Source organism: Anabrus simplex, chromosome 1 (assembly GCF_040414725.1).
Source record: "Anabrus simplex isolate iqAnaSimp1 chromosome 1, ASM4041472v1, whole genome shotgun sequence".
Classification (NCBI taxonomy): domain Eukaryota; kingdom Metazoa; phylum Arthropoda; class Insecta; order Orthoptera; family Tettigoniidae; genus Anabrus; species Anabrus simplex.
Window position 1 is genome coordinate 543,912,968 of NC_090265.1, and position 17,408 is coordinate 543,930,375.

Here is a 17,408-nt window from a genome sequence, read left to right on the forward strand (position 1 = left end):
TAAGAAGACAAATAATACATTCACTATTATGTATATAAAACTTGTTCATTGTTCTTTTAATGTTTATATTTGGAAAATAAAGGTGATGGAAATGCAAATGCAAGGAAGGAAAGGCTGTGGACAACCATGATTGAGATGGAAGGACACAATCCAACACAGTATTAGAGAAAGAAACCTAGACTGGGACACGGTGTTGGAGGAGGAGTGGTGGAAAGACCAAAGAAAGTGGAGAGGAACCATATTTCCCCCTACCTGGCTACAGCTGGATAATGGGAATTGATGATGATGATGATGATGATGATGATGATGATGATGATGATTAATAAAGTTTAAATAAGAAGACAATGGGTCTAATTTGTGCATTTATCTCTAAATATTAAAAAATGAAATGATGTATGTCGGTCTTTCCGCCCGTCCGCCTTCTGAAACGACATCAAGTCTAAACTGCTGGGTGGAATTTCATGAAATTTTGCAAAAACATTCTCAGAGTAATCTGTCACATGACTATGTTTTATTATCAAAATACAGGGTGTATTTGAAATAAGGCACGACATTTGAACTGGTGGTGGTAGATGGTATTCTAAGCAAATATCTTCAAAACATTTTACTCCTATCTTAATTAGTGTAGGAGAAAATATATCACAAAACTTCAATCAATGTTTCTGAGAAGTAAATAGGCACTGGATACTCCATCTGCTAAACAGAACGTCAACACAGCTGTGACTTCCCCAGGTTGCCTTCTCTCTAAGGCTGTGTAGTGATCTAGGCCAATGTGTCTTGAGATAAGTGCACTGTAACCTGCAGTCAATGGGTACAAGCTCTATGTACAGGCAAAATGGCTTTATCAGTACAGAGGAATCCATAGTGTAACGGTTAGCACTATTAGTTGCTGTCCTCAGGGGCCCGGATTCAATTCCTGGTACTGCCAGAAATTAAGAATGGCAGGAGGGCTGGTATTTGGTTAATATGGTATACGCAGCTCACCTCCATTGGGGGTGCACCACCTCAGGACGAGGACATGAATTTACTTTAGCACAAAGGAATATATCTTTGAATAATAAAATGTAAATACGAAGATAACTGGGACTTCTTGTGCAATTATCTCTAAATATATAAGGCCATCTGTCTACCTTCCAAAATTAGTAATCTGACACAAATCGCATGAAATGTATGATATGATTTTAATTTATGGTAAGGCAAGATGTAATAGAGAAGGGGTGGGACGAACGTATTGAGAACATTTTCCCAACAGAACACACCCAAATACTTTTGTCCCATTCTTCAGAGACTTCGAGACACTGGACAACTACAGCCTGCATTTGAAGGAAGAGGTCATTCACAGCAACAACATATAGCCTATATTTACAGTGGAGGAAGACATTTTAGACTTTGTCAAAAATGACCCAGGGAGGAGCACTAGAGGAATATCCACGAGGTCAGTGCGTCTCACTATGTTATGAACTGAACACTTAGGAAGAACTGTTGTATCCATACCAAGTACAACACGTTTAGCACCTTATATATTTTACACGCAGGGAGTGATTCCGTCACCGATTTCTGAGTAAGAAACAGCAACAGCCGGATTTTCTTACCAGAAGTTTTGCCACTGATGAATCTTGTTTCACACAAATTTTCATAACACTCATATCTGGAGGGTACAAAAAGCCTACCACGTTGTCAAAAGACACTTTCAAGAGCAGTTCTCTTTAAACTTTTGGGTAGGAATTGTAGGAGAGATAATTAATAGTCATTTTGTACTCCTACCCCGTTTGACAGGAGAACGCTACTTGCAATTTCCCACGGATATGTTACCAGAAGCTATACGTAGAGATATATGGTTCTTGCATCATGGTCCGCCCCTTACATTTCTCGACCTGTGAGCAGGTGTTTAGACAACACGTTTCTGAATGTCACTGTTTATAGTTTTTCATCTCACAAAATACTTTAAAAGGTTTTTGAAGACACCTAAATCAGGAATTTTATCTCGCAAGAATTTATTTATGTGCTGATAATCGGCTTGAGGCTGACATATTCAAGCCCCTTCAATTACCACCATTCTAAGCTGGAATCAAATGACTTCGGCACTCTACCATCTGATGCACTCAACTTGGCTTTTAGTAATTATGAGCCACAATATTCCAAAGCTTTAAACAGATGTAAAATTATAACTAATAGACGAATAAATTGAACAGAAAGGATGCAACAGACAAGAACTTTGAGTTAGCAACATGGAATATCACATTTGTTCCCATATAAATTTGTGTGTACTGTTTGTGCAGCGGACCTTTGTTTCTTACGATGTTCATGATGGAATTCAATATTTTAATTTTCTTTCTCCCTGCCATAAGTGGAATTTAATTTGTTCATCCTTTTTATTACGGTAGGTATTCAAAGATACATCCTTTTAACAGCACTGACTGTGTGTTTTTTTTGGTGCTTTCTTCACTATTTCTTTGTGTACAAACGCTAACAGAAAACCCAGGCATGTAACACCTGTAAGGCACATGCAATCTGCCTCTTTCTCAACATAGCAATCTTGAAAGATAATCCAGTTATGTTCAGAATCATTACATAATTTGGCAATCATTAACACAATTGATAAAGACTACGAAGATTTGTACACTCGTCTAGTATTCCCGCCATTATTAATGGTTTCTTGTTGTACATCCCATATTATTGTTGCCAGGCATGATCAATAGTCACACTGTTCACTAGACTCCTGAGCCTTAAGACAAGAATTTAATACCCTGCTAAATCTGCTCAAAAAGCAGAGAGAGACAAATAAGTATGCAAGTCAACTGGTGGTACATGACAACCTCTGCAAACAACATGCATGTTCCATCGGTGGTACATGCAGTCGCAAATGTATTAATCTGCATCCATTGAATCAAGTTGCTGAATTGTTGCTGTTGCTGTTTTTTTTGTTTTTTTGTTTTTGTACAAATACCGGATAGACACATCTTTTCAAACATCTGCAACGTATGATGACCATAAGGTTGATGTCCAAGAACCTCTGTATTCTTGGCCTGAGTGAGGCAAAGTGGAAGGGAAGAGGAACAAGAAAGCTAAGAAAAGGATACAAACTACACTGGAATGGAAAGAAAACAGAAGCCAAAAATGGTGTAGGTTTTATATTAAGAGAGGACATTGATGTCATCAGTGAGGTAATATATGTTAATGAAAGAATTATTAAGTTGAACATCTCTCTTAACAAGAGTGTGCTGACAGCAGTACAGGTGTATGCCCCACAGACTGGCTGTAACGAAGAGGAAAAAGAACAATTCCGAACTGATTTAGAAGAAGCTATAGAAAGAGAGGAAAATATCATAGTAATGGGAGATCTAAATGCTCAAGTTGGATCAGACAGGCTTGGATATGAAAATGTACTAGGTCCACATGGTTATGGAGACAGGAACCCAGAAGGAGAAAGTCTTCTAGATCTATGTGTAAGGAATGGCTTGAGAATAAACAACAGTTGGTTTCAGAAGCAGCTAAGTCATAAACTAACAAGATACAGTTGGAATGGAGATACTAAAACTCTGATAGATTATTTTATATCAGACAATGAAGCAGGAGAGACCATATGTGATGTCAGAGTTATACCAAGTGAAAGCCTGGACAGTGACCATAGACTTCTCCTCGCAACAATAAAGTACATTAAAATTTGCAGACCTCAGAAGTACAGGAAACCAAAAATCAAGACATGGGAGCTAAAGAAGGCAGAGAAACAAGCTGAATACACAAAAAAGTGACCAATAAATTACCATCAGATGCATTACAAGAAGGCAACATCGAGTGGACTAGATTCAAAGGAAGCATTGTCGGAGCTGCAGTAGAAGTTTGTGGTAAAACTAATAGCAAAATGAAGGCAAAAGAAACTCCTTGGTGGAACGATCGGGTGAAGATTGCTGTGAAAGCGAAAAATGAAACCAGGAAAGCCAGAGACAAAGAAATGCAAAAAGGAAGTCAAAGGAATGAATCTAGAGTAAACGAACTGCAGCAGAAATACAGAGATCAGAAGCTACGAGTAAAGAAAATTGTGGCCGAAGAAAAACAGAAAGCTTGGACTGATTTCACAGATAAACTAGAGCAAGACAGCAAAGCTAATTCTAAACTACTTTACCGAACAATACAAAATATAAGAAGAGACAATGAACACATAACAGCAATAGAGGAACCAGATGGTAACATAGTCAGGGAAGAGACAGAAATATGGAAGATCATGAAATCCTATTTTAATAATTTATACAACTGTACTGGAAAAGAGTCCAATAATGTAACCATGCAGGTCAGTTTAGGCTGCAATGATGAGCCTGACCAAGAGAGCCCGCCAACATGGAAGGAAGTAGAGACTGCCCTTAATAGTATGCCCAAAGAAAGATCAACAGGATTTGATGAAGTCAGTGCAGATATGATCAAAGCAACTGGTGCAATAGGAATACAGTGGCTTCATAGAGTAATTAATGCAATATGGAAGGATAGGAAAGTCCCAGATGATTGGAAAAAGGGAATAATAATACCTCTCTTCAAAAAAGGAAGCTGGATGAAATGTAGGAATTATAGAGGGATCACTTTATTGTCTCATGGTTTGAAAATATTTGAGAAAATACTTGAAAAAAGGCTAAGGAAAATAATAGAACCACAACTACAGGAAGAACAATATGGATTCAGAGAACACCGATCAACTACCGATCTCATATTTGCACTTAGAATACTGTTAGAAAAGCATTGGGAGAAGGGCAAAGACTTAACACTAGTGTTTTTGGATCTCGAAAAAGCATTTGATAGTGTTCCAAGGAAGAGTATATGGGAATGCTTAAGAAAGAAAAATGTACCCAAAGGTCTTATCCAGAAAGTTAAAATGCTTTACGAAGACTGCTGCAGTTGCGTACAGATAGGAAACGGTAATTCTGATTGGTTCCAAACCACTAAAGGAGTGCAACAAGGCAGTAACCTTTCACCCCTACTTTTTATCACTGTCATGGATGAAGTCATGAAAGAAATTAAGCAGAAGAACAATATGGACATCAATGCATTTGCATTTGCAGATGATGTAGTAATTTGGGGAAATACAGAGAAGGAAGTCCAAGAGAGGCTGAACACCTGGAATGAACATTTGAAAGCACACGGATTAACGATAAATAAATCGAAAACTGTTACTATGTCTGTCAACAGGCACAAGAAGAAAGGAAAAATAATGCTGGAAGGTACACAGCTCGAAACAGTAGACCAATATAAATATCTTGGGTGCGTTATTTCAAGTGATAACAGAATACAGCATGAGATTAACAACCGCATTCAAAAATCAGCTCAGTTTTACCATCAAGTTCAGAACCTCCTCTGGAATGAACAAGTTCCCTTAAGATCAAAGCAGATTCTATTCCAATCATACTTCACCCTCATACTAACATATGGCCTAAAAACCTGCACAACAACCCAACAAGTGGATAGCAAACTACAAGCCGCAGAAATGAAGTTCCTACGTACTATGGTACAGAAGACAAAAAGGGACAGGGTAAGGAATGAAAGAATAAGGGAGGAAGCTGGTGTGTACCCATCCCTGAATGAAAAAGTAACAAGGGCCCGTTTGAAATGGTTTGGCCATGTCAAACGATTGGACGATGGAAGGACAGCAAAACAATGGCTACACACAGTCGTGGCCAGAAAACGACTGGTAGGAAGACCTAGGAAGAGATGGCTGGACCATGTGAAAAGAGGACATAGGAACAAGAGGAGTCAGCTGGGATGTCGTCTTGAGAGAAGAGAGGTACATGGACAGACAGAAGTGGAGAGTGCTCGTAAACCACACCCGGGCAACTGGAGTGGAAAACTGATGATGATGATGTTTTTTTTTGTTTTTTGTTTTTTTACAGTACTTAATTAAACAGAAGTAGAAGTAATAGGAGAAGTTGAAGAAGACAAATATTTAATAAAAGGTACAGTGGAACTGAGATGGCACGTCAAAACAAAGAATGGTGAATGCAAAAGTGAAGTGGAACTGAAGGATCCTTCAATAGCAGTTACAATGTTTACAGAATACAAGTGAAAAAATCAAAATAATCTATCAAATACGCAGGTCTACATCTCATCAGGTTACTTGCACGATATACAAATTACTGGATGAGGTAATGAGAGGTAGGTACACAATTTTGATAGAAAAATACTCTCTTTACATCACAAGCCACTGATAGCTCACTCACTTCTTTAACCCTCGTAGTGCCAGAGTCGCTGTGAGTGATCCTAAAAAAATAAACAAAACTTGTCAGCATCGCACTGAGAAACATTTCATTTCTTTATTGTTAGGCTTCTAGACCAAAAATGGTGCCTAATCTTGGCATGACCATTAAAGAGAGTTCAAGCTACCATGTTCTGACAACAATGTCTTGTTTTCTGTCTATCGATAATCTCGAGTGATGTTTTAAGTTCCTTGACTTGTTTATATGTGACTCATAGTGTAAGTGTAAGAAGAGTTGTGTAAGAGAGGAGGAAATTAAAGAACTAATGAGTCCAGGAAATGTTGTAGAGCCTTTGCTGGATTGTCCTGGTCAACATTGCTTTCTTCCTAGTCACTATTATATTAACATCATCACTATCACTTGCTTGGTTATGTACAGTCACATTCTGTGCAGGTAATTCATTGTCTGAGGCGAAATAGACACTCGATTCATCACCAAGATCGGAATCAGAGTCCACGAAGTCCAGCAGGTCACCAATTTACTCGCCAGTCATAAGATATATGGCTGTTTATTTTCACTGTCATCATTTTATTGTCTTTACTTGTGTGATTGCCATTGTTAGTGTATTTTTCAATATGCTAGATTTTAGAATTTAGGAAATTTGACACCCCTGCAGATATTTTTAGAACAAAATGCGTTTCTTGATTCTTGTATTGTGTGTGTGTGTGTGTGTGTGTGTGTGTGTGTGTGTGTGTGTGTGTGTGTGTGTGTGTGTGTGTGTGTGTGTGTGTGTGTGTGTGTGTGTGTGTGTGTGTGTGTGTGTGTGTGCGCGCGCATGCCCTCCAGTGTTCATTTTTACTGCATTTTTAAGCATGTGGTATAGGAATTACCTAATTTTCCAACTTTTATTTTCCTTAATAAATGATTTTAATTAATTAATAACATGAGGAATAAATTTCATCATGATCTGAAACTTATACTGAATTTAGATAACTATTTTTTGCACTCCTGATTAGGTTTTGCTTTTTATCTCTTTAAAAACAGGGGAGTTACATTCTTTTCTCTGAAAGCCTACATTTTCCAGTAAAGAGCCTGGCACTTTTAAACCTCACCTTTACATTTTTGCCTGGCACTAGAAGGGTTAAATATGATCACTGCTACAATTGCTCAAGAACAAATTTGTCTCCCTTATAACAGCTCCTTCAATAACTATCCAACCAGTAATTTTTCATTATTTTGTAATGATGCACATCATAAATATGATGCCCCACAATGAAGAAACACACAAAAACAATTGAAATATTTAATTTTTAAAATTCAATGAAATACAAAAGAAATGTCTGGATCACTGAGATACGACTGTACACAACACAATTCGAATGACAGAAAACTGAATGTGCACAAAGTTGAACACAAAAAGATTCTGCCACTTAATCAGATCTTCTTGACGTAGGGATAAACTTGACACGAGGAAGTTCATAGAAGTTTTATGCTAACTTCAAACAAACTCATTGAATAGTCAACCTGAAGTAGCTTCTTGTTTGATATCTTGTAATGCCTTCTGAACCAACAGTTGTAGCTGAGGTGGGAGGCTATCTTCTGTTACACTGTGCTGGTACACATCTGGAATTCATTCCATTCACAAAATTAAAATACTAGACATTTATTTTTTCATTTTCAGGCACTAGTCATAGGTGAAGAGAAAGGCAGCATTTCCATTTATGCAGTTTGTAGGTTTGGGCATGCAACAGCATATACACATTAATTAAAAGAGAAGAGCATGCAGACACATCACCCTATGCATGTGCAGTGACTGGGTACAGGCTTAAGGAGCAGCAAGAACAACAGTCACTAGAAAAGTCTGTATCAAAGATAGCCACACATTTCGAAACAGCAGTCAACAACATAAGAATAATCCCCTCCAATAGGAAAAACAGACATGAAAGCAGAATAGCAGTTTAGGAGTAACAGTGACAGGAAGTAAGTCCAAAGGAACTTCCTTTTTAATAAAACTAATTTTTAATGATTTTAAATTGCTGTTGCATGTTGTTGATCTGTTGATCCAGCAGCATGATTAAAAATACATTAATCATAAAGCACCATTTTTACATATTATAAAATAAGAACCTGTACTTTCTGCAGCTAAAATATGTTCCCTGTCAAGTTGCCTTTAAATGTTAGAATGTACATTTCAACATCACTCCAAAATTCTGAATGTTCCTACCTTAAGCTACAATGAGGTGAAATGTGCAAGGCATTAGTTGCTATATTCTCATTTTGCTAGTGTGTACATCTTGAGCTTCGTTGCTATAACCATTTGCCGTTAGGTGTGCTGTGACCCACCTGGGTGTCAATATTCCGGCGATCACACAGCGGAGCGCAGTGTGTTGCATTGATGTGACAAGCATGATCCATAGTTGGGACATGCAGTGGTCATGGAGTGGCCTGAAGAATCCTTGTTTTTAAATTACAGTAGAAGTCCACTGTAGTGAGAATTCATAACGGCGAAAAATTTACTCACTATAACGGATTGTCGTTATATCCGATTTTTGTAAAAGTCGGGGAGGGGGAACCCCACACACATTAAAAAAAGTATGAAATGGCAACCAGTTTGTTCAAAACTTATTATTTCACAGATTTCCATACTACAACTTACTCATTAGTTATTTTTCTAATTCCAAGAAAATGTGAACGCGTTTAATTTCATTCTGAAAAACTGGAGTAGTATCACTCCAGTGGTTTCCGTGGCAAACATTTTAGTTTTCTTATTCAAACAGCATTATTGAACCTAACCTACATATTTCAAGCGTGAGTAGAGTAATGATAAACATTTCCGTATAATATAATAAAAATATTCCGGGCTATTATGCCGTGGTCCACTCCTCTCATTCCTTCCAAACGTTTCTACTACTGCTGTGGTAGTCATCTTCTGTGGCAGCGTCTAGGTACTCTCTCCTGTATCCTGCTGGCGACTGCAGTGGTTGCTTGGGAGGCAGCTGCATTTATATCTGAGTGTGTGACCTCCGATTGGTTCGCGCCAAGCAGTCTGACGTTTGGTTGGATCTCTGAGCACACGACCTCTGACTGGTTCATGGCATGCAGTCTGTCATCTTGTTGAATATATAAGAGCATGACTTCTGATTGGGTCGCGTCGAGCAGTCTGTCGTTAGATTGGATCTCAGAGTGCACGACCTCCAGTTGGGTTGTGCCGAGCAATCGGTCCACTGGTTGGCTTCGGCCGCAAGTTATATAAGAGGGTGTACCAGGCCTTGCTGAGCTTCATTCCTTCCTCCTTTCTATTAAAGTTATCTGGATTTTTGTGTATTTCAATAGCTTCCCTGTAGAGGCGGGCGTGGAATTGGGATGTTGTGGCCAGTATATCAGTATCCTTGTAACGGATCTCATGCTTTCTGTCAAGAAGTGCATGCTCCGCTACGGCTGACTTGTCGTATTGCCCCAAGCGACAGTTCTTTTTGTGCTCCATCAGGCGAGTCTTGACACTTCTGCCAGTTGTGCCAATATAAACAGCTCCACAGCTGCACGGTATCCTATAGACTCCAGTAGATGTTAAAGGGTCACGTGGATCTTTGGCAGAACGAAACATATTTCATAGCTGTCGGGTCGACTGAAAAATTGTCTTAATATCATGACGTTTAAAGAGCCTTCCAATGCGATCTGCAACGTCCCGAATATTAAGCAAAAAAGCAACACCTTTCTTTCTTCCTGGGTGGTTCTCATTTATAGTTAGCTGGCTGTCTTCTTCGATGGAGTATCCTCCTGACCTCTTGTACCGTGTAGCCATTGGTTTGTAAGGCTTGATCAAGATGCCGTAGTTCTTTTTCGATGTACTCTGATTCACAGACACGAAGAGTGCAATCCACCAAGGTCTTCATCATGGTGCACTTCTGGACAGGATGGTGATGGGAATCTTTGTTTAAATATCGGTCTTTGTGTGTTGGTTTTCGATATACTTGATGTCCTAGGGATCCATCATTCATCCCCTTCACCAGCACATCCAGGAAGGCTAATTCCCATCCTTTTCCTTCTCCTCAGTGAACTGTATACGAGGAGAATGCTACTTATATGTGTAAGAAAGCCATCTCCCCATATCACGAAAGTGTCATCCATGTAGCGGAACCAACAGCTAGGTTTATTTACAGCAGTCTGCAGAGCTTCTTCTTCAAAGAACTCCATATAAAAGTTAGCAATAACAGGGCAACACCATCAGTCTGTTCATAAAATGTTTCCATAGAAAAAATGTCGTTGTAAGTACCTGTTCAAATAAAACTATTGTCTCATCTGGAAAGAGATTTTGAATATGTTCTAGAGTATCTTTGATTGGCACCATGGTGAACAACGAGACGTCAAAACTGACGAGCACATCCCCTGGTTGTACTTGCAAGTGTTGCAGTCTGTTTATGAAATGAGCAGAGTCTCTGATATGCGAGTCTTTAGTTCCTATGTAAGGTTGCAATAAATTGTTAAAATATTTTGAGACTTCATAAGTTGGAGAGCCAATGGCATTAACGATGGGACGAATTACCAAAACGTAATCTTAGTCAATCGGAGGCCGCACACTCGGATATAAATACAGCTGCCTCCCAAGCAACCACTGCAGACACCAGCAGGATACGGGAGAGATTACCTAGACGATGCCAAAGAAGATGACTACCGCAGCAGTAGTCTAAACGTCTGGAAGGAATGAGAGGAGTGGACCACGGCATAATTGCCCGGAAGATTTTTATTATATTGACACCGGCCATGAAAGCCTTCATACTTTGATTTTCGTATAAATTTACATGCCAATAGTAATTCCGAAATTTAACCAGATGCAAGAAAATACAGTAAAACCTCCTCAGTAGATTTTCTCATTAAGATGATTTCTCGCTTACCATATCATAAATTCAGAGTCCTGGTTCACGTCGTATTAAATCTAAACACAGCATAAAAATACCTCACTTATCACGTAACAAATTTTAACTGTTACTGCTTAATACGATCACATTTTTCCTAACCCTGAAAATGTTCTTTGTCATCCCTTGCGAAAGGAACATGATTTCCAACAAAGATTAGAGCACTCGAAACAGTAGGCCAGCTGAAGAAAGTTGCATAAAAAAGAGAAATGGTCTTGAATTCCTGAAATTTACAGGGTAAGCAAGTCTTTAGCCTCAGGAAATTTCAATTTTGCTCTCCGGTTTTCATCGATATTGCTGAATAACCCAGAAAGCTTGTTTGTGCTTGTATTTCGCATTATATGAGTTACATCTAATGATAGCCAAAACAGCATCAAAAATAGAGTGGGACTGGTTACAGAAGAACATAGAAAATTCAATCCATAATATTTTGAGCAAGAAACAAGTGATATTGGATAAGAAGTTCCAAACTTTACTTGATAATAAAGAAAAACACTTTAAAGGTAATAAGAAGGTAAATATTCCGAGTGGTAATGAATACAAATTCTTTGAACCTGTCAGAAATCTAACTCAAGTTGAATTTGATAGTAATGAAATTAACATTTTAAGTAAAGGGCCTAAATTCAATTGGGAAAAGGAGAATTATAGTAATAGAAAAGATTTTGTTAAATTAATAGCTGAAACTGAAGTAGCCATAGCTAACCTACCAGTTGATGAACAAATTCCTCTTAGATACGAAATTAGTAGAACATTATCCAATATGATGGAACATACAGTAGAGAATCATAAGGAGTTGAATAAGAATATCAAATTATTGAAGAATAAGATAGATAATAATAATATTGTTGTGACAAAAGCTGATAAAGGTAATACTATTGTTCTGATAGGAAGACAGGATTATATTGAAAAGACTAAGAATTTTCTAACTAGCAATAATTTTGAATTGATAAAAAAAGATCCCACATCTTCTATGCAGAAAAAACTTGAACAAATTCTCAATAACATAACTTTTTTATTAAACTCCAAAGATACTAACTGTTTAATTAACATGAACCCAGAAATAACTATTTTAAGGGCACTACCGAAAATTCATAAACATGAAATTCCTATTAGACCAATAGTTAATTTTAGAAATAGTCCAGTATATAAGACAGCCAAATTCATACAAATATTTTTAAAAGAACACTGTAAGTTTTATAGCCAGACGCAGCTAATTAATACTATTGACTTTTGTAACAGAATTAAAAATACTGAGCTAACAGACTACTGCACGATACATAGTTTGGATATCAGAGATATGTACTCCAACATTCCTATCATAGATACTATAAAAATAGTAAGAGAGAATTTAATGCAACACAGCAAATTAAGTAAGGTGGAAGTTGAAGAATTTTTAACATTACTAGAATTTACTTTGGAAAATAACTATTTCATTTTTGACAGCAAAATTTACAAACAGTCTAAAGGCCTAGCAATGGGTTCGCCAGCTTCAGGTATTTTATCTAACATTCATGGATTACAGTGAATATAATAAAATAGTGGATAAAATAGATCGATTGATTACATGGTTGAGATAAGTCGATGATATATTTGTTATTATCGATGAACAAAAGGTTAAACCTGATGGTATATTAGAGTATTTAAATACTTTGGATAAACAAGTGCATTTTACAATGGAATCTGAAAATGATAGGACTTTAAATTATTTAGATTTAACAGTTACTAGAAATTCTGGTCATTTTGATTTTCAAATTTTCAGAAAAGCTACTCAAACAGATACTATTATAAGAAATGAGTCCAATCATCCAGGTTAACATAAAAAGGCAACATTTTACAGTTTAATTAATAGAGCTATGAACATACCTATGTCTAAGAAGAATCATAATAGAGAGATAAATATAATCCATCAAATTACTCATAGCAATGGATATTCCAAAAGATTTATTAATAGAATGATAAATAAAGTGAAAAATGAACCAAAAACAACTTTAATTAAAGTGCAAAAAGAGAAAAAGAAATTTGCAGTTCTAACTTTTCGAAATAAGCATTCTTATCAATTGGCTAAAATTTTCAGGAAAAAGAACATCAATGTTACATATAAAACGGATAGTAATACTAATAAGATAATTTTCAATTCAGATAAGATAGAGAATAAATGTATATTCAATTAATCAGGAATTTACTAATTAACATGCCAAACATGGAAACAAGGATACATAGGGCAGTCTGGTAGAAGTTTGGCTGTAAGGTACGAAGAACATGTTAATGCGGTTAAACATAAAAGATATTCGGCAATGGGAGAACATACGACTGAAATGAATCATAAATTTACAGACATTTCCAAAGACATGAAATTATTACATTCGGCCAAAAAGGGGAAAATTAATGAATGTTTTGGAAAATTTAGAAATTTACCTTACACAAAAAATTAATTTTGAATCAAGTTTAAATGAGAGAAGTGCAGAAGATAACCCACTGTATAGACTAGCATATGATCATTTAAGGAGCAAAAAGAAGAAAAGAAGGAAAACTTGGAAGATCCTAAATTTATATAGTATTCTCTTTCAGTTCAACCAAAATTTTATGTATTGATCATTTTTATATTTCTTTTTACTCTTTGATATGGTGTATTAGGACAATACTTCTTTAAATTGTAAAACAAAAGATTCTGTGATGTTTTGTTCTTTGATCTGACCACTGAGGAAGGGAATGGTTGAGATTTCCCGAAACATGTTTGGTTTAATAAATAGTTTTTCTTTCATTTAATGAGTGTATTGTTCAAGGGGGATTCAAATAAACTATTTTAAATAGTTATATTATACATTCCATTCAGAAAATAGAAATTTATTCTGTGTTGAGTGACAAAGTGAAGGAGAGTGAATATTTTTCATGTGATAGTCTACGTACAGATTAGGAACATAATCGTGTGAAGATGACTAGCGTGGTGCATATTTGTGTAGCACAGTTATGAATACTGGAAAAACCGTAAAGAGACAAAGTGTCTCTTAGTGCACTGGCACTGCCGGTGGCCCCAAGTAGCCTACGCAGTGGCCTCCATGGTATGCACTAGCCAGCGTCTTGGTAGGTGTGCTAGGTACCAACTGATGAGCCCAACCTAGCACACGAGGGCGAAACGCTGGCAACCAGGAATTAGTTAGCTGGAAAATTTATAATGTCCAATAACGGACCATTTATATTGGTATTATAAATTTACTCATTTGGGACAAATATTTCAGATTTCCCTATGGGAATCAACATCTATATCATCTGATAGCCAAGCAGGCATCAATTTTTGGTAAAGAGACAAAGTGTCTCATAGTGCACTGGCACTGCCGGTGGCTCCAAGTAGCCTACGCAGTGGCCTCCATGGTATGCACCAGCCAGCGTCTTGGTAGGTGTGCTAGGTACCAACTGATGAGCCCAACCTAGCACACGAGGGCGAAATGCTGGCAACCAGGAATGAGTTAGCTGGAAAATTTATAATGTCCAATAATGGACCATTTATATTGGTATTATAAATTTACTCATTCGGGACAAATATTTCAGATTCCCTATGGGAATCAAAATCTATATCATCTGATAGCCAAGCACGCATCAATTTTTGGTAAAGAGACAAAGTGTCTCATAGTGCAGTGGCACTGCCGGTGGCTCCAAGTAGCCTACGCAGTGGCCTCCACGGTATGCACTAGCCAGCGTCTTGGTAGGTGTGGTAGGTATCAACTGATGAGCCCAACCTAGCACACGAGGGCGAAACGCTGGCAACCAGGAATGAGTTAACTGGAAAATTTATAATGTCCAATAATGGACCATTTATACCGGTATTACATCTTTGTTTGGAAAACTTGCATCTAGAAGGGTACGATCTGTATGACCTGCCCAGGAATCACACAACTAGGCTCTTTTCATTAGTTACATGTTCGCCAAGGACTGAAGTTAGAAAACGTTTCATGTGTTCTTTAGTCATTTTTCCACTTTTGCTTGCCTCCACATGAATGTTTCATGGACAGGTTGTTGCAAGTTTCTTTAAAATATTTGGACCGAAAGTGCCTTGTACGACTTGTTTGCTAGTTTGCCTGCCATTGATAAAGCCACATCAATTGTGTAGCTGTGGGTAGAGCTATGTACAGACTGCAACACACTACCTGTAGTTTTCTCTCCTCTGTAGGACAGTGTTGATGCTGAAGACATTTCATACTGGAATTGAATCTGGTCACTGCTCCAAACATTACCTTTCTCCACACCCTCCTCTGTTATAAACATGTTCACTTCTTCCACAAACTGTTGTGCCTTCTGACGTATAATATTATCGTCTTCTACGTCCTTACGTGTGACAAATGTAGTAATATGCCTGGATGAAATGCCATATTCAGCCTTGAGATGGTCGATAAAGGAAATGGAAACTTTGAAATTGACCAACCCAACCATTTTAGCCCCTTCTAGTGCCCACGTCTGCAGATGCCAGTAGTGAACTGTAGATCCATACCTCCTTGCACCATCAAATTGTGATATTACATACTCTTTTATAGTTTGTAATTGCGACAGTCTGTTTCCTTTGAAACAAGCACCTGCTCCCCGTTTCTTAGACACATAATTTAGAATTAATGTGGAATTTGATTTACTTTTGATGCACATATAGTGCTTCATTAATTTGCTATAGGAATTGAAGCCACGATTGCAATAGTCCTCATAAATGTTCTCAAGTACGCTGTCATCAATGTCTTTTAATACACTGGACCTCGTCTTTTTGGGTGGAGAGAGTTCGTACTCAGTTTGACTGGACTGTTCCTGTTGCTCTGGAGATGAATGTCGTGTACTGCTCGAAGAGCCACCTTCAGGTTCAGGTTCCTCCTGTCCTTCAAAATCCGTATGTCTATCCAGCGTAACGTCATGTATTTTTGTGTCATCGCCATGATATTTCTGAATTATTATGTTTTATAATATATCCGCGAACTCCATATCCTCGGCCCCAGATGTCATTTTCATATTCAGCACGTCGCAACTTGGTCCCTTGGTGGATGCTGATCTCAAAGGTTAGTTTATTTGGTAAAACCATGTTAGGGCATTTCTAGAGGTTTCTAGAGGGGACAAGAGAATGTGTTCAGCAAGAAAACGTACTACTGAATACACAAATCAGAACTGTCCAACAGGGATATCTAAACACTTGATATGTTTTTTTCTGACACGCGTGCATTTTACATCGTGTATGGATGGCTAGAGTGAAAGATATAGGCTATCTACCATTTCTAAAGATGAGAATATTAAAAGGCATGAAAAATATGAGATGAATACAAAAACCTTTTCCTCTGGGGCTTAATAAATAAAAAGGTGTATAAAACACCAGACAACAGTAATGTAAAAGTATTTGCACTGGGGCACATAAAAGTATCCGCGCATTATATGCAGATCACACTTTTTGTAATACAAATGTCAGCTGAGGCCTTATGTTTCAGACCAGTGAGTTATTAAACATTGTTTCTGGACACATTCTTCGACCATAAATTAGTTGGAGGTTAAACCCGGCCATGTGCGAGACGATTACTTCAACCGTGATCTTCAGTGCGACAACATTTCGATCGACTCGAATCACGTAGTTTCAACATATGCGTCACCGCTGAAAGATGCGAGCGCCTATCCACTTCCTATATTTTAACTTTTTCTTCATTAGTAAGCGACATGGGGATCAACATCTATATCATCTGATAGCCAAGCAGGCATCAATTTTTGGCAGTAAGCGACCCTTAAAAGCACATCCCTGAAAACCTAGAATGGAAACAATAGTTATTAAATGACACATAATTATTCTGTTCTGTTTAACAGTTCGATTGTGCTTCCCCATAGCTATTTCATGCCATTCACTTGACGAAACTCAATTCTCATACTTTTTTTCCCTGAAGCTCTTTTAGATTTGTCTTTCATCTGCTTTATAAATGTCATAAAAATTGTTGCATCCCTGAGTGTTCCATATGTTCCTTTCTTTTGCAAATAAAAGACAGGGCCAACAATACATTATATTTCATTGTTTACAGCCATACAAGTCATTGTATAGACACTAATGTACTTGTTGAAATGCCGAGTAAATATTTTTGTTTTCAAACCAGGAGCTTTGGTGGATCATTTTCAACAATTTATACTTTTTCACTGAGCAAGTTGGCTGTGCAATTACAGATGCACAGCCGTGAGCTTACATTCGGGAGATAGTGGGTTCGAACCCTACTCTCAGCAGCAGTGAAGATGGTTTTCCGTGGTTTCCCATTTTCACACCAGGCAAATGCTGGGACTGCACCTGAATTAAGGCCATGACCACTTCCTTCCTACTCTT

General features: G+C 37.6%; 1 protein-coding gene across 1 annotated transcript in view; it reads right to left on the reverse strand.

The window, feature by feature from the left end:
• Positions 1-7,465: 7,465 nt before the first annotated feature.
• Positions 7,466-17,408, reverse strand: part of LOC136857108 (coiled-coil domain-containing protein 149) — a 94,062-nt gene continuing 84,119 nt past the window's right edge. Inside the window, exon 11 of the mRNA XM_067135506.2 lies at positions 7,466-7,799. Coding sequence (XP_066991607.1) covers positions 7,696-7,799 — 104 coding nt within the window. The 3' untranslated portion in view covers positions 7,466-7,695. The remainder of the gene's footprint in view (positions 7,800-17,408) is intronic.